This window comes from Miscanthus floridulus, chromosome 12, assembly GCF_019320115.1.
Source record: "Miscanthus floridulus cultivar M001 chromosome 12, ASM1932011v1, whole genome shotgun sequence".
NCBI lineage: Eukaryota > Viridiplantae > Streptophyta > Magnoliopsida > Poales > Poaceae > Miscanthus > Miscanthus floridulus.
In genome coordinates this window covers 74,166,133-74,189,074 of record NC_089591.1, presented here as the reverse complement: position 1 = coordinate 74,189,074, position 22,942 = coordinate 74,166,133, and the positions used below count along the sequence as shown (strand labels likewise).

At 42.7% G+C, this 22,942-nt stretch overlaps 2 protein-coding genes and 1 long non-coding RNA gene across 6 annotated transcripts; 1 reads left to right on the top strand and 2 right to left on the bottom strand.

Annotated features, from left to right (window-relative positions):
• Positions 1-3,571: 3,571 nt before the first annotated feature.
• LOC136497577 (homeobox-leucine zipper protein ROC2-like) lies at positions 3,572-10,183 on the top strand. The gene is made up of 11 exons (XM_066493430.1): positions 3,572-4,162; positions 5,221-5,498; positions 6,294-6,411; positions 6,957-7,613; positions 7,742-7,843; positions 7,933-8,133; positions 8,275-8,449; positions 8,558-8,829; positions 8,922-9,017; positions 9,116-9,534; positions 9,636-10,183. Exons 1-10 carry the CDS (start codon positions 4,073-4,075, stop codon positions 9,491-9,493), a joined length of 2,367 nt encoding a protein of 788 aa, XP_066349527.1. The 5' UTR covers positions 3,572-4,072; the 3' UTR covers positions 9,494-9,534; positions 9,636-10,183.
• A 92-nt stretch (positions 10,184-10,275) lies between these two features.
• LOC136497582 (uncharacterized) lies at positions 10,276-15,554 on the bottom strand. Of its 3 annotated transcripts, XM_066493437.1 has the most exons (16): positions 15,294-15,554; positions 15,040-15,186; positions 14,607-14,698; positions 14,413-14,509; positions 13,980-14,023; positions 13,759-13,847; positions 13,147-13,238; positions 12,912-13,058; positions 12,681-12,828; positions 12,512-12,588; positions 11,935-12,006; positions 11,721-11,768; positions 11,429-11,556; positions 11,185-11,344; positions 10,901-11,102; positions 10,276-10,652 (listed from the first exon to the last, which is right to left on the bottom strand). In XM_066493437.1, exons 1-16 carry the CDS (start codon positions 15,417-15,419, stop codon positions 10,603-10,605), a joined length of 1,719 nt encoding a protein of 572 aa, XP_066349534.1. In that variant the 5' UTR covers positions 15,420-15,554; the 3' UTR covers positions 10,276-10,602. The 3 variants fall into 3 exon arrangements, 1 of the variants encoding a protein (XP_066349534.1); XR_010769348.1 differs by lacking the exon at positions 10,276-10,652 and having other exon boundaries at positions 10,965-11,102; positions 11,190-11,344; positions 11,429-11,582; XR_010769349.1 differs by lacking the exon at positions 10,276-10,652 and having other exon boundaries at positions 10,965-11,102; positions 11,190-11,344; positions 11,429-11,561.
• Positions 15,555-16,144: 590 nt separating this feature from the next.
• Positions 16,145-20,417, bottom strand: LOC136497588 (uncharacterized). Of its 2 annotated transcripts, XR_010769352.1 has the most exons (4): positions 19,360-20,417; positions 17,344-17,432; positions 16,944-17,248; positions 16,145-16,820 (listed from the first exon to the last, which is right to left on the bottom strand). It is a non-coding gene; the product is annotated as an uncharacterized lncRNA (long non-coding RNA). The 2 variants fall into 2 exon arrangements; XR_010769351.1 differs by lacking the exon at positions 17,344-17,432 and having other exon boundaries at positions 19,360-20,408.
• Between the last annotated feature and the right edge of the window lie 2,525 nt (positions 20,418-22,942).

The following is a 22,942-nucleotide window of genomic DNA, read 5'->3' as shown; positions in this document are numbered from 1 at the left end:
GTTATCTTATCGTGCGATCCGTGTGTTTTTAGTACAAAAGATTTAGTTGTTTTTAGTACAAAAGATTTAGTTGTCCCGTAGCAACGCACGAGCACGGTACCTAGTTGAATATAAAAGAAGAGAACTGGCTGCACTCGTACATATAATGTACGTCAGTTAAGGTTTTGTTTGAATTAACTCAGTTCGTGAACTAATAGTAATAACTAAATGTGGCATATATCGAATTTTGTGTTGCTACGGGAAATATTCGTTTAGAAAATTGCAGAAGGTTCACCAGTCTCACCATGTATAACCTGCACATCTTTTATTTTGGCAACACTGATGTTCTCAAGGAGCAGCCACTTTTTAATTTTAGGTCTGCACGCTGAAAACACTAAAATTAAGGGCCAACCTCGTTGAGTTGTCTTGCTTAATCTTTGCCAATTGTCTTGCTTGAGCTTTGCGAACAAATTATACCATTGGCAAACACTAACACATAAAGAGGTAGAAATTACAAGAATAAAGCTAGATGGCACTATGCATTCAACCTAAATTTAATACCCTTCAAATTATGGACAATACCATATGAGCTGGTGTAACCGATATGTTAACTCCATCATGTAGTACACCTAAGTATTGAACATGCACATGCATAGTTTTTTATCATATAATATATTTTTGTCCTATGAGACAACATAATTTTTTTTCTAAGTGACAGCAGAGAGCCTAAAATATTAGACAGAAACTCTCATTTTACTATCTCTGCATCTGCTAAAAATTTAACTGAAGTTTAGTTAATCTATGGAATAATTTGGATTGTGCCTTTTGTACTGCCCCAATAATTCTTTTACTAAGCATGATTATTGTTTCTATGGATGATTATTGTTTTCTTCTATGTATGATTATTGTTTCCTTCCATGCATGTGGCCTCAGATGATCGATTTGTTTTCTTCAAAGCAGGCGGGGATCGCAGGGATGGTAGTTTATTTTTCTATCGCGCGGGGTATCACACGGCCGGAAGGGAGGGGCGACCAAAAAAATCGCACCAAAAGAGGTTGGCCAATTTGAATTCTGTTTTAATTCACTTTTCTTTTGCTCGTTGCCATGTATACTGGTGCATGTAAACATGTAATGTGTATATGGATAGCACAATAATTTTCTACTTTCTATTTTGCCGTGATTCCTCTATCACATGACAGACAATATTCAATCAAAGAGAATTGCATGCGAAAGATGTCGTGGGATCGTAGACGTGGACAGACAGACGAACCAAAACAAATGTCGCATGAAAAAAAATGTTCAATCTTTTTAGTTGTATTGCGGGAGATTTGTTTTTAGTTCATTTTTACTTAACGTCAAGTTGCGCGGACATCATCACATTGAACGCATGTAAGTTTATTCGGGCTTGTTTAGTTGGGTGAAGTTTAAGATTTTGACTATGGTAGCATTTTTGTTTTTATTTAGAAATTAGTATTCAATCATGGACTAATTAGGCTCAAAACGTTGGTCTCGCGATTTCCAACCAAACTATGCAATTAGTTTTTTTTTATTTATATTTAATGCTCCATGCACGTATCATAAGATTCGATGTGGTAACTACTATAGTACTTTTTGAAAAAAAAAATTGGAACTAAATAAGGCCGTATCTGGCCAAGATATTGGAAGCAGATTGATGGGACCCACAGCACGCCAAGAAACCGTGCCGTGCCGAGGCATGAAAACAGTACTAGACTACACTCCAGTACTGCATGCACTCCGCAGCGAAGCATATGCATCGATCTCTTCGCCCGTTCTTCTGGAAATTCAGAACTTTTAAAAAGAGAGAAACCCTCCACCAAATTAAGGCCTTGTTTAGTTCCACCTTAACTTCTAAAAAGTTGCTACAGTACCTGTCACATCGAATGTTTGCGGCCCGTACATGGAGCATTAAATGTAGACGAAAAGAAAAACTAATTGCACAGTTGGTGGGAAATTGCGAGACGAACGTTTTGAGCCTAATTAATCCATGTTTGAACACTATTTGCCAAATAAAAACGAACGTGCTACAATAGCCCCAAAATCTAAATTCATCTAACTAAACAAGGCCTAAATCGGATCATTTGCACGGAGTATATTGCAAATGGGAATTTTGGAAGCCCTTCCTCGTGTTTTTTAACGTTGTCTAACACATCTACGTTGTCTAACACATCTATATCCCCAATTATTCATTGAAAAGTCCCTTTTGAGTTCTTGTTAAAACACCCATTTCTTTAGTTTTAACTTACAGGCGCCATTAATTACTGCTACACGCCAATAGTGCACCCATCCATGCAGAGGTTTGACTCGATCGTTGAAATTCCTCCTTGTTCTGCATGTAATCACATGGCAAGAGCTAGCAGCAAGTTTAAATGTTTAGTATTTTCTAGCAGCAAATTAAAAGATAATGTGCATATATCTCTATCCCATGCATATTTCGAGCCAGACATTAATCACACAGCAAATTCAAAACCCAAGTCCCACTAGGAGCACTAGTCACTAGTCAGTCAGCAACTTGCCGGAACAATGTTGTGTTAACATGGCTCTTCAGTGTGTTCGCTCGGTCGAATTTGACTTATAAGCTATGGCTTATCAGCCAATGAATAATATTTTTCTCTCACACCAAATCAGCTAACAGTACTTTCAGTCATGACTTATAAGCTAAACCAGCCCAAACGAACATGACGCTTATCCTTGCTAGAACTGAAGAGACGCTATGTTTATGAGTATATACATGGCTAGCTGGAACCTTCCTCTCTCCACCACTCAGTAATTACGCCGGTTATCTAATCTTAAACATTTGTCAACTGAGTATTATTCATGCAGAAAACGTAGAAGCACTGCCAAAGTATCCTGGCCACTATTAATAATTGACTAAGACAATTGAAAAGTAGACTGATATTATCTCTTCGTCAAAAAAAAGTACAACTATGGATCTGTACATGTCAAACTAGTTCAAAGTTTAGCTAGATTTATAGTAAATAATATTAATATTTATATCTCTAAATAAATTTATTATAAAAATATATTCTATAACTAATCTAATGATATGATATTTATTTTATATCATGACTGTTAAAATTTTTTATATAAATTTAGTCAAAGTTCAAACGGTTGGATTTTTTAAAAAGCGAGAATTGTATTTTTCTATGAACGGAGAGAGTAATTAGTATTTTTTATTCAAGTGACAGTACTAGATGATATAAGTCTATCTCTACATGGATATGCATGATCATCAGGGCTTGGTGGCTTTATTATCTCCTTTCTCCTTCATGACTACACATACACATATAGCTTGAAAATAAATATATATGACATGCAGATACATGAACGTTCATTTTCACATTCTTTGCCAAAAAAAAACTACATACAACGACGTCCAATAAATCCAAAACAGACATATTGTACATGTTTCTCCTTATATACAGATACAGTACTATACCAATATATTGGAGAAATAGAAATAATAAAAAAAGAAAAATCATGCACCCGTCTCTCTCTCTCTCTCCCTGCTAGCAATTACGATACGCCCTCTCAATAAATGCGGATTGCACCACCTCAACACTCGTCCGCAATAACTCCTTCCTCCCTTCTCCACATTCTCTTCCACCTCCGTCCGTTCCCCTTTCTCTTCTCCTCTTCCTCTTCCTCCTCCCCTCCTCTTCCATGAACGCCGCTTAGCTTCTCAACGTCTCCTCCCTCTCGCCACACCTCCTGCTAGCTACCCTTCTGAGCTTGCAAAGTTTTGCTGCATCACATCTTGAGAGAGCTGCAGGCAGAGATCGATCGATCAGACTTCTATTTCTGCAGAGGCACACAAACATATATAGTTTTTCTGCTAGATCTCACTGCCAGTCAGCTCGCAGCGAAGGTTCTCTGGGCCACCTTGTCGCTAGATCTGTTGCTGGTCGTGTTGTTACTTGGCAGGCAAGGTATATATCTCCATACAGGAATAGGATTGGCGCTGCCTGTTCTTTGGCTGTGAGGGAGATACAACGCACATGTGCCAGTGAAGAAATGGAAAGGAGCTACTAAGGCGGCAATAAGAATCAGGGTTTGAGAGGTTGTGAGAGGAGAAATGATGATCCCGGCGAGGCACATGCCGCCGATGATCGTCCGGAACAGCGCCGCGGCGTACGGGTCCTCGTCGGCACTGTCGCTCGGCCAGGTAATCTCAGTTTTCTGTCTTTCTTTGGGCTTGCTGAGATCGAAAGGGTGTACTTTTTAGCTCCTCTACTTTCTTTGGGAAAAATCAGAACTTGTTGTTCTTAGTTTTTTGTGCTCTCGCTCGCTCTTGCTTTGGGTAAAATTTTCTTCGTTTGATTTGAGGTTTCAGTCCCATCAGTACTAGGGATTAGAGAAGTGAACAGAAAGGGCCATGTCTGCAATTTGCATGTACTGATCCTGCAAGGATTGGCTTTTTCCTTGGAAACTGATAAGTCTCTGGAGAGAGAGAGAGAGAGAGAGAGAGAGAGAGAGAGAGAGAGAGAGAGGTGTATCTATGTCCAGTACTTAAGTTGGCTGCTGTTCACACATATATTAGGTCATCAGAGTGCATGAGCCCCATTTCTGTAAGACTTGCTCCTCCTATATAAAGGGGCAGATGAATGGGCCATCAGCTTGGCAAGAGGGAAGACTTCGATCCCTGCTGCAGGTTCCTGCTGATCACACACACAGATCAAAAGGTAGGTTGTTAGTAGTTGCGTTGCTAGCTTCTTCCAGCTCTTTGGGTCTCTTGTGTGGCCCTTGGGACAAGAAACCTACCTTTTCTTCTTCCTAGCTTGCTTTCACATCTCCTCCAGTCCTATATGTGTACCAAACGAACCCCCCACAAAAAAATGATTTCCTTCCCGATTTATACCTTGGAGCAACCCACCCATTTCATCCCTAAATTACCTACCTCTGTCAGAACATTATCTTGAATTTTTCTTTTTGCACGAAATATTTTCGATTCTATCTTGTCGTCCCTTAGATTGAACTCTACCCCCCCCCCCCCCCCCCCCCCCCCCCCCCCCCCGGCCCCCAACATGTCCAGTCCAGCTACAAATTAATGGCGACGAGCGATGAAACGCACGGAACATATATGCCTCAACAGGCAACGTCCCAGTCGTCGATCTCTAGCACTTAATTGCTTATATTAATATTAATTTCAACTCGTTTCTGCAACGGTGGTACAAACAAAACAGGCTGATGTTGAGTTGTTTCCCCTTCCTTAATTGCTTGCAGCCGAACCTGCTGGACAGCCAGCAGCAGCTCCAGCTCCAGCAGGCGCTGCAGCAGCAGCATCTGTTGGACCAGATCCCGGCGACGACGGCGGAGAGCGGCGACATGGGACGAAGCGGCGGCGGCCGGGGGTCCGACCCGCTGGCCGACGAGTTCGAGAGCAAGTCCGGCAGCGAGAACGTGGACGGCATCTCCGTGGACGACCAGGACCCCAACCAGCGGCCCAGCAAGAAGAAGCGCTACCACCGCCACACCCAGCATCAGATCCAGGAGATGGAAGCGTACGTAATGACACTCGTGCTCTACTTGCTTTTCTACTAGTTAATTTGTTCTCTTTTCCTCATTAATTTTACATGGATTGTTCTCGGATGTCTTGGTGATTAATTTTGCACTGACTTTTGCCTGTCAATGTTTAGTTTACAAAAAGAGATACGCATAAAATGTTGTTGGTTTAATAAGGAGAGATAGGACAGGCTGGTCATCAGTTCGGTTACTAGAGCATTCACTGAGCTGAGACTACTGATGTAAGCTTACGCACAAGTCAAATTGAGTTCTTGCTCGTCCATCATATCCTTCTCCTTCACAAAGTATTGTATTCGTTGACCCAATGCAAACGGTTTTTGTTCTTTAGCTCTCCTTCTCGAAGCAAAAAAAAAAAAAAAAAAAACAAAAAAAAAACAAACGTACTCTCTTTGCCCCTAAACATATGTCGTTTTCATTTTCCGAGAAACAACTTTTACTAAATATATATTAAAAAATATTAATATTTATGATACATAATTAATATCATTGATAGATATTTAAATCTAGTTTTTTTAATAAATTTATTTAGAGATAGAAATGTTACACGTATTTTTTATAAATCGAGTCAAAGTTATTGGCACGCAAATCGTGACGACTAATATTTAGGGACAGAGGGGGTAGCATTCAAGAAGTAGGACTTTTGCGTTCACACTGAACTTCCTTGCTCTTGCTTGTTTATTCCATATTTTCTAGAAGCATTAATTAATTCGTCGTCACTCACAAAATACTCATCTTTTCCTCTGAAATTGATCGATTGATTCATGGATGACCAGTTTCTTCAAGGAATGCCCGCACCCGGACGACAAGCAGCGCAAGGAGCTGAGCCGGGAGCTGGGGCTGGAGCCCCTCCAGGTCAAGTTCTGGTTCCAGAACAAGCGCACGCAAACGAAGGTGATGATCTTGACTAATCTCACTCTCTGATCTCTGCGTTTTTTTATCTTGAAATTTTGGGGCTGCGTTCAACTGCAAGGCAGGCGCGCGCGAGCGTCGTCACAACTACTTCATTTAAGCCTCTGACCTAGCGTCTGGCAGGCAGCATTCATGGCCTATTACTATAACTGGACAAAGCTTGGCCACACACCCCCATGTCCTCTTCTGCATGCGCGCTGCCAAATGAGCTGCCGCAGCCCTGCCAGGCAGCAGTGGCTGGCACCAGCCATGGTCAAACCCCACCCCATGCATCATGCATGTCTTCCTCCTCCTGCTGGCTGCCGCTGACGCCACGCTACTCCTACCTGGCAAGGCAGACGTTTACAGCACTGCTCACCTGACTCACCAACAGCTGCCGATTACCAAGCATTGCTATTGCACTTAATGCATGGTTTATATATTAGTTAGTGTAGTGGACAACAAACAGCTAATCCGTGCAGTAGTAGAGACGCTCCATCATGGACCGCGAGCTTACCGTGATCCATGGCGTGTGGATCGACTTGCAGAACCAGCACGAGCGGCAGGAGAACTCGCAGCTGAGGGCGGAGAACGAGAAGCTGCGTGCCGAGAACATGCGGTACAAGGAGGCCCTCAGCAGCGCGTCCTGCCCCAACTGCGGTGGGCCTGCGGCGCTCGGCGAGATGTGCTTCGACGAGCACCACCTCCGCGTCGAGAACGCGCGGCTCCGGGAGGAGATCGACAGGATCTCCGCCATCGCCGCCAAGTACGTGGGCAAGCCCATGGTGTCCTTCCCCGTGCTGTCCAGCCCGCTCGCCGGGGCACGCCCGTTGCCGCTGGACATCGGTGGCGGCGTGGGGGGTGCCGCCGCATATGGCGCCACTGACATGTTCGGCGGTGTCGCTGCTGGTGCGGCTGGGGACCTGCTGAGGGGCGCCGTGCAGTCGGACGCCGACAAGCCTATGATCGTGGAGCTGGCCGTCACGGCCATGGAGGAGCTGGTTCGGATGGCGCAGCTGGACGAGCCGCTGTGGAATGCGCCGGGCCTTGATGGATCTGCTGAGACGCTGAACGAGGAGGAGTACGCGCGCATGTTCCCCGGCGGGCTCGGCCTAAAGCAATACGGGTTCAAGTCGGAGGCATCGCGCGATAGCTCCGTCGTCATCATGACCCATGCCAACCTCGTCGAGATCCTCATGGACGTGGTATGTACGTGTGATCGATGTGGAAAGAGTACAATCTTTTCCTTTCATAGTTCTTTGTGATAAACTTCAGGATATTTGATCTGATTGCTGGCTCTGAACTTCTGAATTTTAATTCAATTTCTGTGCAGAATCAGTATGCGACGGTGTTCTCGAGCATTGTGTCGAGAGCCGCGACGCTGGAGGTGCTATCTACTGGAGTGGCTGGGAACTACAATGGTGCATTGCAAGTGGTGCGTGTTCTGAAATTTGGGATGCATAGGTAGTTTGATGTCATCTGTTTATTGCTGAAGCTAGATGTCCCATGTTGGGCATTTTGCAGATGTCAGTTGAGTTTCAGGTGCCTTCCCCACTGGTGCCGACCAGGGAAAGCTATTTCGTGAGATACTGCAAGCAGAACGCTGATGGATCATGGGCCGTCGTGGACGTCTCGCTGGACAGCCTGCGCCCCAGCTCAGTCCTCAAGTGCCGGCGCCGGCCGTCAGGATGTCTGATCCAGGAAATGCCCAATGGCTACTCAAAGGTCTGTGGTCTGTACATGATTGATTTTTCCAGTTTTCATATATTCTCAGTAGCTGATGGTTCAGAGACTAATCGTGAGATGTGTACTGTATTTTATCTAAAAAAAAAGCTGATATTTGTAGTACATTGCACTGTGTGTCAGGTGACCTGGGTGGAGCACGTCGAGGTGGACGACAGGTCGGTGCACAGCATCTACAAACTGCTGGTGAACTCTGGGCTCGCCTTCGGTGCACGCCGGTGGGTTGGAACGCTGGATCGCCAGTGCGAACGCCTTGCCAGTGTCATGGCCAGCAACATTCCAACCAGTGACATCGGTGGTAAAGCTCTATAATCTGTACCATGCATCGCAGCACACCATATACTCTCTGTCCAATGGAATCCCCCGAAAAAGTTCATATCCTTGTGAAACAAATCATTTGCTGCAGTGATCACTAGCACGGAGGGGAGGAAGAGCATGCTGAAGCTGGCTGAGAGGATGGTGATGAGCTTCTGCGGTGGCGTGACGGCCTCAGCTGCGCACCAGTGGACAACACTGTCCGGCAGTGGTGCTGAGGACGTCCGTGTCATGACCAGGAAGAGTGTCGATGACCCTGGCAGGCCGCCGGGCATAGTCCTCAATGCTGCCACCTCTTTCTGGCTCCCCGGCCCGCCCAAGCGTGTCTTCGACTTCCTTCGTGATGAAAGCTCTCGCAGCGAGGCACGCACACACCCATACCTAACAATTTCGTTCATCATGAACACATTCGAGAACACATTCTGTGAACTGCATTTCTTTTTCTTTTTTTGCAGTGGGACATCCTCTCCAATGGCGGCGTCGTTCAAGAAATGGCTCACATCGCTAATGGCCGCGATCATGGCAACTGCGTCTCGCTTCTTCGTGTCAATGTAAGCATGATGAGTTTGGCTTTGTCATTCATCGATGCATGTGATAACGCTTGCCTTCTAACATGTTTACGGTGTTTGCTTCTGCGTCATCGTCACAGAGCACCAACTCGAACCAAAGCAACATGCTGATCCTGCAAGAGAGCTGCACTGACGCCTCAGGCTCCTATGTCATCTATGCCCCGGTGGACGTGGTGGCCATGAACGTGGTCCTCAACGGCGGCGACCCTGACTACGTGGCGCTCCTGCCCTCTGGCTTCGCCATCCTGCCCGACGGCCCATCAGGCAGCAACATGCAAGGTGATGGCGGCGTCGGCTCAGGCGGGTCGCTCCTGACGGTGGCGTTCCAGATACTGGTCGACTCCATCCCCACTGCCAGGCTCTCCCTGGGTTCGGTGGCGACGGTGAACAGCCTCATCGCCTGCACCGTGGAGCGCATCAAGGCGGCGGTCTCCGGCGAGAGCAATCCCCAGCAGTAGCTTCGTTGAATCAAACAGTGTTCTTATCCTTTGCATTGAAGGTATGCATAAAACCAAATCACATTAAGGTCATAATTTGCAAGATTTCATCCTATTGTTTAGTCTGAATACTGATGAAATCTGATCATCAATGCCTTTGCAGGAGCAGCAAATTTTAGAGCTTTCATCAGTGGGAAGTCAAGAACGCACCTCAGACTCTCCTTGCCATGTGGTGCTCATAGCTTGGGGTATTTTTCCGCCTAGTTTCCCCAGAATTTCTGGGTATTATTCCAAGAAATATTTCAGTCGCCGAAGAAAATGAGTCACCACTACGCAAGGGTAGTTGGTTCGGGTATTGACTTCCTCTTCATGTTGGCCTCTCGGATGCTGCTACCTCTGAATTTAGGCTTTTTTTTTCTTCTCTTGTGGAGTATAAAACCGTTATTTAGCATGTAATTTGTGCTGTTGCTGCAGTTGTTCAGTATCCTGGATTCCCCAAATAGATATTTGTTTACCTTAGGTTTTATACTTCTGCAGTGCTTCTTATGTCTAGCTACCATTTCAGTACCAAACGTGCCTGTGTAGCGTGGTTCCATACTTGCATTGTTGTTGAATGTCTTCGTTGCTATTTTGCAGCTTTAAGTTCTCAATTAATTTAGTTATAGTGATATGGCCATGGAATGCCACTCTCAATAATATTGCTGCTTTCGACCTTCTGTTTCTCGTCAGAATAAGCTATGCATGCTGAGTAAGATGGCTGCATTCCTTGGCCATGCCATTGCAATGTCTGAGCATGTATTTCATACAAAACAGCTCCTTAGGACGCACTTACAAAGTCAGAGATGTACATTTATGACACTACTCCGATCCTCATCTCAGAAGATGCAATATCATTCATTCCATAACTCGAGTGCATCTGCGTGCCTCTGAAATAGTCAACCATGTGAAGTACAAGACTCTTACAAGCATTCTGCTAGAGAAACAAAATTGGATGTTCAGACCAGCTCTTTTTCTTGAAAAGGAACTTGGATCTTCAGCATGCTATGATCACAAAATAAGGTCGCTACGTATGCACATGGCATTGCCAGAGAAATCATGCCTGAACCGATGCACTCGTGAAGATATTTTCTTCATTCTGTTGGGAGGAGGTCGGTAAATGAAAAATCATGAAACGGTGGACCTGCAATACATGTTGAGTTCAGGTGTAACTTTGACATTTTCTCTATAAGATAATAATATTACGAAAAGCATACCATGAAAATATTTTACATAAGCAAACAGCAAATATGTTTAGACAGTGTCTTCCCTTGATGCTATGACACTTTAGTTTTAGTACCTCAGTTAAATGCACAAGTTTCATATCTCTTAAAGAACATGAAAGGATGCTTATTCTACATTTATCCAAAGAAGTGCTTGCATAATTTTTACCTTTTTGCTCAGCTAAAAGGTAAAATGGAACGTGAGCTACCATCTTTGTTCCTCCTCCACTCCAATTCACAATACCAGGACCATTTCCTTGGGCAGTGGACGGTCCCAATACAGATAAACAGATGGCTGGTTCATTCATGAGCCCTAAATAGTCACAGGCCTGTTGGCAGACTCTCCTGTCTGAGGTTGGGGAACGAGCGACCTGCAGGAATGAAGCAATTAAGATGCTCTGTGATGGGTGCACTGATCATTTATCTTACACAGCAAGGATCAAGAATCAGTACCTTACCCAATGACACGCGTGCTCTTGGAAGCAACTCACTATGGCATGTTGCTAGTTTTGCAATGGCAGTCACCACAAAGCAGAGAAGCCTGGCTTGGGATGACTTTCTAGATGATGCACCCATGGAATCAGATCCTGGCTCCTGGTTTAATACCACACGGCTTGACAACAAATATATGAAAGAAGTCAATTATGTGTAATGCAATGGAAATCCAGACAGAAGACATAGTAGACTAGGGCCTCACCTAGTTGCCAGGTTTTCATACAATAATAATTCCAAATTTTCAAACAGCTCACGAGCAACATCTTTGCGATCTATCCCTCCAGCTCCATGCTCACCAATGGCCCAGCACAAGTGCAATGCTAACTCTGTCTGCACTGGCCACAGTCCATCAGTAACTTTCAGTTGCAATGAGAAAGATAATTAGCCATTTAAGATAACCAGCAGAAAGATAAGAAGAGCAGGCGATGATATAGCAATTTCAGTGGCAATATGAACTCGAAAAATAGGAGTACGAACTTGAAAGATATACTTGCCTTAGCAGGATTATCATGAGCTTCACCAAGTCTGTCAGTAATAGGTTTCTGCAAAATGGTTCAAAATGATCATGCAGAATTATTTATAAAATCCGATATATAAAGGAAACTTTCAAAGAACTTTTTCCTTGTCGCTGCAAAGTGCTACATGACAATGACATGGGCTTTTAGTTCAGAGTTTTGAAATAAATCACTAAATATTTACACACATTACCTTCAGTACTGCAATGATGTTAGGAGACCGCTGGAATGCAGCCAAAATGAAGTCTGAAAGCCTTTTCCTCACCTGCAACAATATATAATATCATGAAACCTATAATATGCCATTGGAAGCTGAACTTACACAGGATATGTTAGGCAAATAACCAAGTCTATAGCCAGACAAGCCATATGGCATACCATCATTTGAGGTAAAGGTACTATGGTAAAAATTTAAGTTTGCCCTTCTTTCATTTTTTTTCCATTCAATGTATTCTGACATAAAGTAGTATCACTGCTCCATCGGTTAGTTATTCAAAGCATCGTCTAGGGTGGCTTTCAGAATTGTCTAGGGTGGCTTTCAGAATTATTAAGCTTAGTAAAAACTATAGCTCCAATAGTTCAACATATATGGTTGAATCCTTCAATTCAGCTTGAGAAGTTTATCAATTGCTTATAAATTGTTGAACTACGCAATTAATCGGTTATGTCAGACTAAGCAAATAGAGATATAGTAATATATCCTTGGTTCCAAAACCTTTACAAGGATCAGTAGTAGACAAGGAAATTTAGAATAAATTAAGTTTGCCTACCTTGAAAGAGAAAACCTTGTCTGGGAACATCGCAGCATATCTTGACATAACTACTGGAATAAGAGCACACAACAGTGCTGAACCAACAAACATAGATCGTCAAATCAACAATATGTTGGTCACTTATCATGTGTAGCAAAAATAATAATAAAAAAGATATGCAACCTACAGTCATTAACATCCCGCAATGCTGTCGCGAAATACAAAGTAAGAAAGCGAGGTGCCATTTCCAGTGACTGTTTCAATCTATCCGACTGTGGGCTGTTAAATGCTGCTTGTAATGTTGAAGATATCGTAGGGGATATCCAATGTTTTGCCTGAAGGGGAAAACAGAAGAAGATATCACTAGAACTAAGAATTCAGAGGGGATATACACTACTGTATAGGAGAAACTACTTACAGCAATGCCATCATTCTCGTCTTTTAGAAGGTCTAAGAACATTGGGTCAGCAAGGTCTAGGGGACCACTATCATCAGAGCCTGAATTACCACTAGGTTCTTCTATTGCGGAACCAGTATATGCCTCGTCCATCAGTGCAAGAAGCATCTGTACCATAGAAAAGGATAATGCTCTTAACAGTTTTGGACTAGATAATTCACTCATAGCTTCTAGGCCAATTCATTCTGAAGATTACCTCAGGAGCAGCGCTCTTCTGGATTGTAGCTATACTACTGCCAATAAGAGTTCCAGAACTTCTTTCCACCTTTTCCAGTGCCACCACCAACACTGGGTAAAATTCAGAGTGATGAGGAACAAAGTTGTTGAAATCAATACATTATAGTTGAACAAAAACCAATAATGCATGGTTGAATGACAAAAGACACTTATCTAAATCAAGCCATAAAATCTGGTAGTCTCCAATAAATATCAATCACAACTGATTCATATTATGTGCAGTATTGGAACTCAAAATGAAGAGTTCTTTACCAAAAGAATCTGAATAGTGTGCCAACTGTATACTCCATGTTAGTTTCAAAAAAAAAAAATTGTATACTCCATGTTCACAAATAAAAAGTGAGTAACTGTATACAGGATAAACATTCAAGGCCAGCAGGGACCAGGTCATGTATGTATGCTATACATTACAGAAATCTCACATATTGTAAGAATGTAAGGAATGCACATCACATGAAAGCAGAAACAATAATTTAATAATGCCATAGTGCACCTAACTCATCAGCTAATCAGCAGTCAAAATTGTTTGGGTTATATAAAAATCCTGAAGGAGAAATATCAACAGGCTTACTTGGCAAATCCATAAGGGACAGGAACAGAGGAAGAAAAGATCCTGCTGACATCATTAACGGAAGTACTTCCGCAAACTTATTCTCCAGTCTAGAATGTTAGCAAACAAATTAGGTAGTTCAATAGGATTGCTATTGAATATTTATGCTACCAGTACCAAGTCATTTAAAGGAAACATAGATGACAGATATAGGCTAAGTTCATGACAATAAGAGCACATACCTCTCACCATTTGATGCAATAAGCTTTAACAACAGTGGATAGAACTGTGTATAAACAAGAATACACAAGCATTGGCATGTGCTAACATGATTAAGTCGAATTTGGAAAATAGGAAGAGAAGAGAGAAATATTCTATAAAGAATCTTACAATAGTTGGTTGAGTAGCTTATCATAGAAATATGGTTTTTTTCTGTTTTTTCTCTACCATTTTGGCTTACGGACTCCTGTATTGTAATTATTTCTTATGTTAATGAAGAAATACATGTAGGGGCCTCCCCCGCCATTCTCATAAAAGATTAATACATATGCTATAAAACAAACAATGAAGCTGGATTTATATCTTTCAAAGCAGTGGTCTGCAACAACATGAATAATAGGAGCTACATGTGGAATTTGCCAGTTCCAAGTAAGTAAACATTTGAAGTGTTGGCACCTGTGGAATCAAATTGGGAAAGGAGCTAAGGATCTTTGTCTTGTTTGTTACAAGGAATTCAACCGTGCGCTCTGCAACAATAGGATCTGCAAACTCCCTATTTACAAGAAAAAAAGTTGAGTATCTTAGATGCTTGTGGTAGCAATCCAACGATGGTATACAGATCAAGAGAAAAACATAGAAAACAACATTACCTACTTAAGCAAGAGCGGAAGAAGGTTTTCAAGCTACCATCAGCATCGTGCAAGACCGCCTCCCCAAAATCCAGGAAGAATTGCAGGATGGTCTGGTACGAAAAAATACAGAACACTAAATTAGTTATAAGTTTGGCAAACTCTTTACAACGAATCAACAATAAGTAATTTGCCACCAACAGCTATGCAAGTAATCCATTGTTCGGTGAATCAGGGAGTAAGGACATTATAATCATTCAGTTAACACTAGATTAAAGTCTCTCACCCAAAGACTAGACATACGGGCTTCGAGTGTGAAATTTTGATAAAACTGAAAATGGAGAAGCACATTTTACGCTAAAGGACACTATTTTCAGATATCCGAGCCTTTATATCCATCAAAACGTTAAGGATAACATCTCTGCAGCGCGAGACTGAGAAAAAGTCGGCTTACTAGAAGCAGCACGCCGGTGGAGGCCACAGCCTGCGTCGGAGCGGCGGCGCATCGCTGAAATAGCTTGCCCATCACCGGGAACGCCCGCGCCACCATCTCGTCCTTCGCCTCCTTCGCCGTCCGGCACATCTCGCACACCCTTCTCACCTTCGTGAGGACAGAAAATGGTGCACGAAACAACACACCTAAGAATCCTCGTCTACATCCAAGAAACCGGACATAGGGGACAAGGGATCGAAGGGAGATGCGGTTACAGATTGGAGGAGGTTGAGGTCGGAGGCGGGGTCGGCGGCCGCAGCGGAGTCCCGTGAGGCCGCGGAGAGCGAGCGGAGGTGGAAGTCGTAGCTGCCGTCGCCGGCGGCGAGCCCCGGCGAAGCCATGGCCGTCGCCGTCGTGTTGTGTCTTGTCGTTGGGGTTAGAGAAGAAGGCCTCCTTTCTCTGTGGACGGCCTATTAGGTGCGTCCGGCCCATGTACTAGACTTTTTTTTTTCTTTTAACAAGCCTTTTTTGTTCCCGTCTCGCACACCCTCGCCTCCACGCGCGCAGACAATAATGGCGCACGAAACAACAAACCTAAGAATGCTCGTGTACATCGGGAGATGTGTAGAAGGGATGGAAGGGAGATGCGGTTACGGATTTGAGGAAGTTGGGTTCGGCGGCTGCAGGCTGCAGCAGAGTCCCGTGAGGCCGCAGAGAGCGAGCGGAGGAGGGAACCGAAGCTGCCATCGCCGGCGGCGAGCTCCTGCGAAGCCTTGGCCCACAAGACGACTTGGCGGTTTGAGTTTGAGAAGAGGGCCTCCTTTCTCCGTGGACGGCCGATTAGGTGCGTGCGCTGCTCCTTTTTTTTCACTATTTGTCTTTTTGTTATCGTGGGAAGACCCTTTTATTTTCATTTATATGCACTTAATAAAGTTTCTAAAACAGTTGGCAAAATATTTTGTTCGAAATTTTGTCAAAACTAACCCAGCAATTTTAATAGATATCCGACATGTGTAATTTGCTTGGATGATTTATTTCACCTGATGGTTAATTTTTAAAATGTACTGCAAGAGACAACATCGTTAAAACAGTTTTTTGCCTTCTTTTTGCCAAAATCATCACAAGGTACATAAACGGTGATCTTTCCATTTTCAGAACGATTGCCAAAATACACTCGGCAACATATCAGTGCACAACCATAAGTATCACTCCCTCCGTCCCCAAATAAATCAATTCACAAAATCCGTGCCAATCAAACTTTTTTAAGTTTGACTAACTTTATAGAAAAAAAAATAACATCTATGAAATAAAATAAACACCTTATGAAAATATATTTTATGATAAATCTAATGATACTAATTTGATATCATAAATCTTTACGTTTTTTTCTATAAATTTGATCAAATTTTAAAAAGTTTGACTTAAGACAACTCTAGAAATCTATTTATTCAGGGACAGAGGGATTACTAAAAATAACCCAGCTAATAACATTAGAGGTCTCAAGCGGCAGTAGATCGTTAGACGCTTAGATTAGACCCCTTCCCTCTACAGCATGCTCTGAGTTTTTGAGGATGGCGGATGGCCACAAGTACAACAATGCCCTCACTGAGTTTGTCTGAAGCTTCAACTTAGCTTCGTCCTGCCATCCTTGCGTTGGCAAGAACCTGACGAATGCTGCAAACCTTGCTCAACATCAAACCAAATGATGCAGTAGCGATTGATTCTGAATCAAACCAAATGATGTACAGTAGCGATTGATTCTGAAGATAACTGTAATCTTGGCAAGATTTGGGACATAATTCCTGCAAAAAAAGATCAGCAAGGAAAAAAAAAAGCTTGATCAATATTTCTCCCCAGAAAAAAATACGGCATTTATAATGTCTACAGACATCACGAAAGGGCCTGAGAAAAAGTGTAACACCCACCTCATATGCAAGTTAGGATGAGTGCTAACAAGTGTGAGCACCATCGATTTCATGCAGCTATTCTATTGAACTAGATGAGTGCATTGTGAAGGAGCACTTGGTTCACAGCTGCTTAAGACGGCACTGGCCGGACCTGCCAATCAACAGGCAGATCATAGAACGAGTAGGACCCAAGTAGGAATATCTGAAGTTGCTCTGGTGAATAGAGTAGTAGTTTCATATTGACTGCTGAAGTGCCAGAAATCTCCTTGAATCAACCAAATTTTTGTGCCAACACTGCTGCCATCCATGCTTGATCTAGAAAACTATAAGAACATTAGGAAAATTTTCACCTTGGTCGTCTATATTATATTATTATTTGTAACTGAATTTCGAAGATTGGCAATAATGAAGCTCTTACTGTTGTCACTAGCAACAGTCAGGCAAGCTTGCACTTGCGTAGTTTAGCAGCATACAGCGTATGGTTTATCATAAAAAGAAATTGCACTCCTGTGACATGGAAAGCTTAACATGTAAAAACACAATTCACAGTACAAATAAGAATGACTAATGTTATCTGATTTTCAATAATGCTACCTTAGGTGTCTGAGAATGGCTATCTTAAAAAAATATATATTCTTATTTTTTCTTTGATCAATCGTCCCAGAAGAAAGAAAGCAACAGAGTTGCAAAGGAAATTTCAATTACATTTTCAAAAGGTCAAGCAAAGTGTAAGGAATTAGGCTTTCTTATAACTTAATAATCAGATTTTAAATTACTTGTGCACAGGAGAGTTCCTGTCAGTTCAAAATCTTATTTATTGATAGCCCAATTAACGGAGTACAAGTTCAAATCATGTCCAAGATCAGAGGCACAATCAAATGTTTGGTACATCCTTGTGGTGTGCAAATATGACATATCTCCTTTATAATATAAAAAACCATGTATTTCATTTATTTCACTAAGATAGCCAGATTTACTAAGGAAAAAAATTACACACAAGTACAAAATAATGAAGTGATGCATGCTATTATCATGGACAGTTCAGAGTATTGAGTTGCATACACCGATCAGTTCAACCCAAAAGCTTAAGCTGATGGGGAGAGGTGGGCAATTCACTTATATTCCAACACTCCCCCTCACGTAGAGGCTCCCTTAGACCTCAGACATGGAATAGGAGCGAGCAATAATTATTTTATTTTAATTGCGCTAACCAGGATTCGAACTCGAGACCTCTAGTTTTGATACCATATTGAGTTGCATGCACCGACCAGTTCAACCCAACAGCTTAAGCTGATGGAGAGAGGTGGGCAATTTACTTATATTCCAACACAGAGCAGCTCAGCACTGACTGATATCTGCATCATTTGAGATGGCCTGACATGAAAACATTTATAATTTGATTGTGTCTCAACATCTGGAACTGGAACTGATCTAACATGATCCGAGAATGTCAAACACTTATAACTAGTGGCAGATATATCAATAAAAGAGGTAAGTTTTCACCACTTCATCAAAGTAGACATTTCAGAGTAATCTATAAAAAAAGAAGGAACTAAAGTAAAATTTAGTATACTCAAGTGAGTTACCAGATTCGTTTTTTTCATATGAAGGCCCCACAAGCTGAACTTATAGAAAGCGTACACTAGTTCCACAAGCTGCAGTTTGAGGTGGTTTTATTTTACTACAGGTAAATGCAGTGATAGCACGGCAGTAGGAACTCGGCTGCTGGTCAGGGTTTGTGCCCTGGCTTCCACAAAAAAGAAGCCCATCGCTGTGTAACTGTCTTCAGAGATACACGTGTTGCTGCGGCAGAAGGAAGAACCTTTGGCTTTTTCCATAAGATCAGTTCATTAAAACGGATGGAAGAACAATGATGGATGGAAGAACAATGATAAGTTCAACATCTTTCAGACAGTGCTCTTAAAATTTTACTTTGAAAATAAATATTTTCTATGTTGTATCTTTTCTAAAGCCTCAAACATGGGCACTCAACAATCTTAATTCTAAATGTCCAAAATTGACCCCTGCTCAGTCTGAGGACGAGCTGTGAGGCGAGCGGGGTGCCGAGGCGCACGCACGGGAGAAGACAGGCGCAGCCAAGGGCGCAGCGTGGGAAAAGGCGGAGGCGGCCGGCAAAAAGGCGCAGGAGTCGAAGGAGGCCGCCAGGGGAAGGCCACGGAGAAGGCGGCGTCCGCCAAGGACGCGGTGTGAAGACAACAGGCGACCTGGGTGCTGCTGACGGCGAGGCGAGTTGCTGCTGCCAGCACAGGTCTGTGTGCCTCGAAACTTCCGGCGGAGAGGAAAGCTCACGCAGCAAGTTCGTGTGCACATCAGCAGGCAGCTGTGTGCTCTGTTTTCTTGCTTTTTAATATAAGATTGGGAGTAGAAAGGAGGATTGAACCTGGGGATTGAAGGAAGGTGGTGTCAATTTTACCTGCGGTGGAGAGGCGTGTGCTCCTGCAGCGCAGTGAGGCAATCACTCAATCAGTTGCTAGCTTGCTAGGGGCAAGTACGGGTGAGTGGTGAGCTGATTGGTAGAAGCAAGGAAGGGTTGGTAGCCATCTGGTGCGTGCGTGTGTGCAAGGAGAAGCTAAATAAAAAAGAGGAATTGCTGCTTGCTGTTGGTGTCTTGAGTGTGTTAGTGCTGGGTTCGGTAGGGAACCATAGGCTTGAGCAGAGGTGATTGAGAAGGTGGAGCAGCGTGCTGCTGCTTGGAAGGAGTTGTTGTGAGGGGGAGCTTACAGGTTTCTGTGAAGGGATAAAGTAGAAGATCTTAGGAGATTATCTGAACTAGAAAAAAGGATAAAGTTACTTATTATGAAAATAAGTGAGATATTATCCTCAAGTAAGGAAACCATGGAGAAAATGGAGATGATACAGAGGGTGACGTTGATGCCCACGGGTACCAAGTTGGAAGATATTCATGCTGAAGGTCTCTCATGTACGAAGAGAACTCAACATGGATGGATATTGGACTCTGGTGCTTCCAAACATGTTACTGGTGCTCCTGATGAGTTTATATCTTACACACCATATCCATCTACATATAAGGAGACCATTCAAACTGCTGATGGGACATGTCAACCTATCAAAGGCAGCAGTACTGTCAAGTGTACCCCATCAATTACTCTGTCATCAGTTTTGCATATCCCTTCTTTTCATGTTAATCTAGTATCATTAAGTGCATTAGTTGATCAAATGGACTGCAAAGTCTCTTTTGATCAAGAGCACGGTCTCATTCAAGACAGGAGGACGGGAAATGAAATTAGAATTGGCATTAGGCATGGTGGATTATGGTACCTAGATGGGAAGGAAGATGGTAAGTTTTTGGGTGCTGCTTTACCAACAAGCATGAATGAAGATGAAGCTAAGGTGATGCTTCAGCATTGTCGACTAGGGCATTTGTCATTTGATACTATGGCCAGAGCATTTCTAGAAATAAATTGTAAGGCAAATAAGAGGAAACTCGTATGTGATGCATGTGAATATGGGAAGCATACAAGAGCAATGTATGTAAGTAGAGGACTTAGGAGTATAACTCCATTTATGCTAGTTCATTCTGATGTGTGGACAAGCCCAGTCACCTCAGTTAGTGGAATGAAGTATTTTATCACTTTTATTGACTGCTATTCACGTGTGACTTGGATCTATCTCATGAAATGCAAGAGTGAAGTACTTAAATGCTTTTAGGATTTTTACTCACTTATTGGAAATCAATATGATGCTCGAGTTAAAGTGTCGAGGACAGATAATGGAATGGAGTATGTGAATAATGAATTATGTAGTTTTCTATCAGCTCAAGGGATCTTACACCAAACTACATGTCCTGATACACCTCCACAAATGGAGTTGCTGAGAGGAAAAATCGTCATATCTTGGAGGTTGCACACTCCCTTATGTATGCTATGAATGTGCCAAAGTTTCTATAGAGTGAGGCGGTGATGACAGCGGTATATTTGATTAATCGTACGCCCTCGAGATTGCTTGGTTGGAAAATTCCTTATGAGATGTTACGAGGAGTGAATGAGTTTATTGTTCCACCTAAGGTATTTGGGTGCACTTGCTTTGTTAGGGATCATAGGCCTTTTGTGGGAAAGTTGGACCCCCGAGCGGTTAAGTGCCTATTTGTGGGTTATTCCTCAAGTCAAAAAGGCTAAAAGTGTTGGTGCCCTACTAAACAACGTCTCTTTGTTAGTATGGATGTGACATTTTGGGAATCTGAACCTTACTATGGGGAGAAGACTGATTTGAGCTCCTTGTTTGAGCTTGGTGAACCAAGCATGAGTGTGTATGAACAAGAGGGGATGGATGGCATAGATGTAGTACAAGATAATGAAGGTCATCAATCAAGGGCAACAGAAGTCATCACAGGAGTGATTCCATTGCGTGTAGGTAATTGTAATGTGAATGAGAGAGGAAAATAGAAATGTTAATAACATGAACACAAAGCAAGGAGATAGAAATATTGTGCAGGTTTATACTAGAAGAAATAAAAATGTTGGAGTGCAGCCAGTGGAGCAACAAGTTGAGCAATCACAACTGGTAGAGCAACATGTTGAGCATTCGCAACTATTGGAGCAACAACAATCTTCAACTAGTGGTATTGACATTGATGATAGTGAGGTTGAGCAGTCCATAGAGACAGGGAGAGAAGTTGACTTTTCCATTGATTTGCCTATTTCTCTAAGAAAGGAGGCAAGGAGTACAACTGGGAAACCTCTAGTTAAGTATGGCTTTGAGCATGACATAAGTAATTATGTCTCGTATGAATCATTATCTTCTGCATATAGAGCATTTATGCTTCATTACAATCTGCACAAATTCCTAAAGATTGGAAAGAAGCAAAACAAGATCCTATGTGGCGTGAGGCCATGTTGGAGAAGTTGAGAGCCCTTGAAAAGAATAAAACTTGGGACCTTGTGAAACTACCTCCTGGAAAGAAAACTGTTAGTTGAAAGTGGGTCTTCACTATGCAGCAAACACGTGAAGGTAAGATTGAAAGATACAAAGCTTGACTTGTTGCAAGGGGGTATAGTCAAACATATGACATTGACTATGATGAAATGTTTGCACCTATGGTAAAGATGAGCATAGCGAGAATTTTGGTTTCTTTTGTGTCGAATTTTGGATGGCCTTTGCATCAATTGGACGTCAAGAATGCTTTCTTGCATGGTGATCTTCAAGAGGAAGTGTACATGGAGATTCCACCTGGTTTCTCTAATGCTGGGGCAATTGGGAAGGTGTGCAAATTGAAGAAGTCCTTGTATGGTCTCAAACAATCTCCACGAGCATGGTTTGATAGATTTAAACGTGCACTGTGTGGCATGTGATACAAGCAGTGCAATGGAGATCATACTGTCTTCTATAGACATTCAGGGTGCAACTAAGTAAGGAATTTGAGGTCAAGGACCTCGGGCAACTCAAGTACTTTCTTGGCATTGAGATTGCACGAAATCCAAAAGGTATTGTTCTTTCACAAAGAAAGTATGTTCTAGACTTGCTAAGTGAGACATGCATGCTTGGGTGTCGACTAGTATCAACACCAATTGATTTAAATCACAAGTTATGTGTCGAGTCAGGTAATCCAATAAATAAAGAAAGATACCAAAGGCTTGTTGGGCGTCTTATCTATTTGTGCCATACGAGGCCTGACATATCCTACGCAGTGAGTGTTGTGAGCCGGTATATGCATGACCCAAGAAGTGGTCATTTGGATGCTGTTTACCGAATCCTAAGATATTTGAAGAATAGTCCAGGAAATGGGCTCTTGTTTAAGAGTCACGGTCACCTAGACGTGGAAGGCTATTGTGATGCTGATTGGGCAAGTTGCCTTGATGATCGAAGATCAACTTCAGGCTATTGCATATTTGTTGGGGCGAACTTAGTGTCATGGAGGAGTAAGAAACAATTAGTAGTATCAAGTTCAGCTGCCGAAGCAGAATATAGAGCTATGTCTCATGGACTGAGCGAAATGCTATGGGTAAGAAATCTTTTGTTAGAGTTGAATGTCCTAAAAA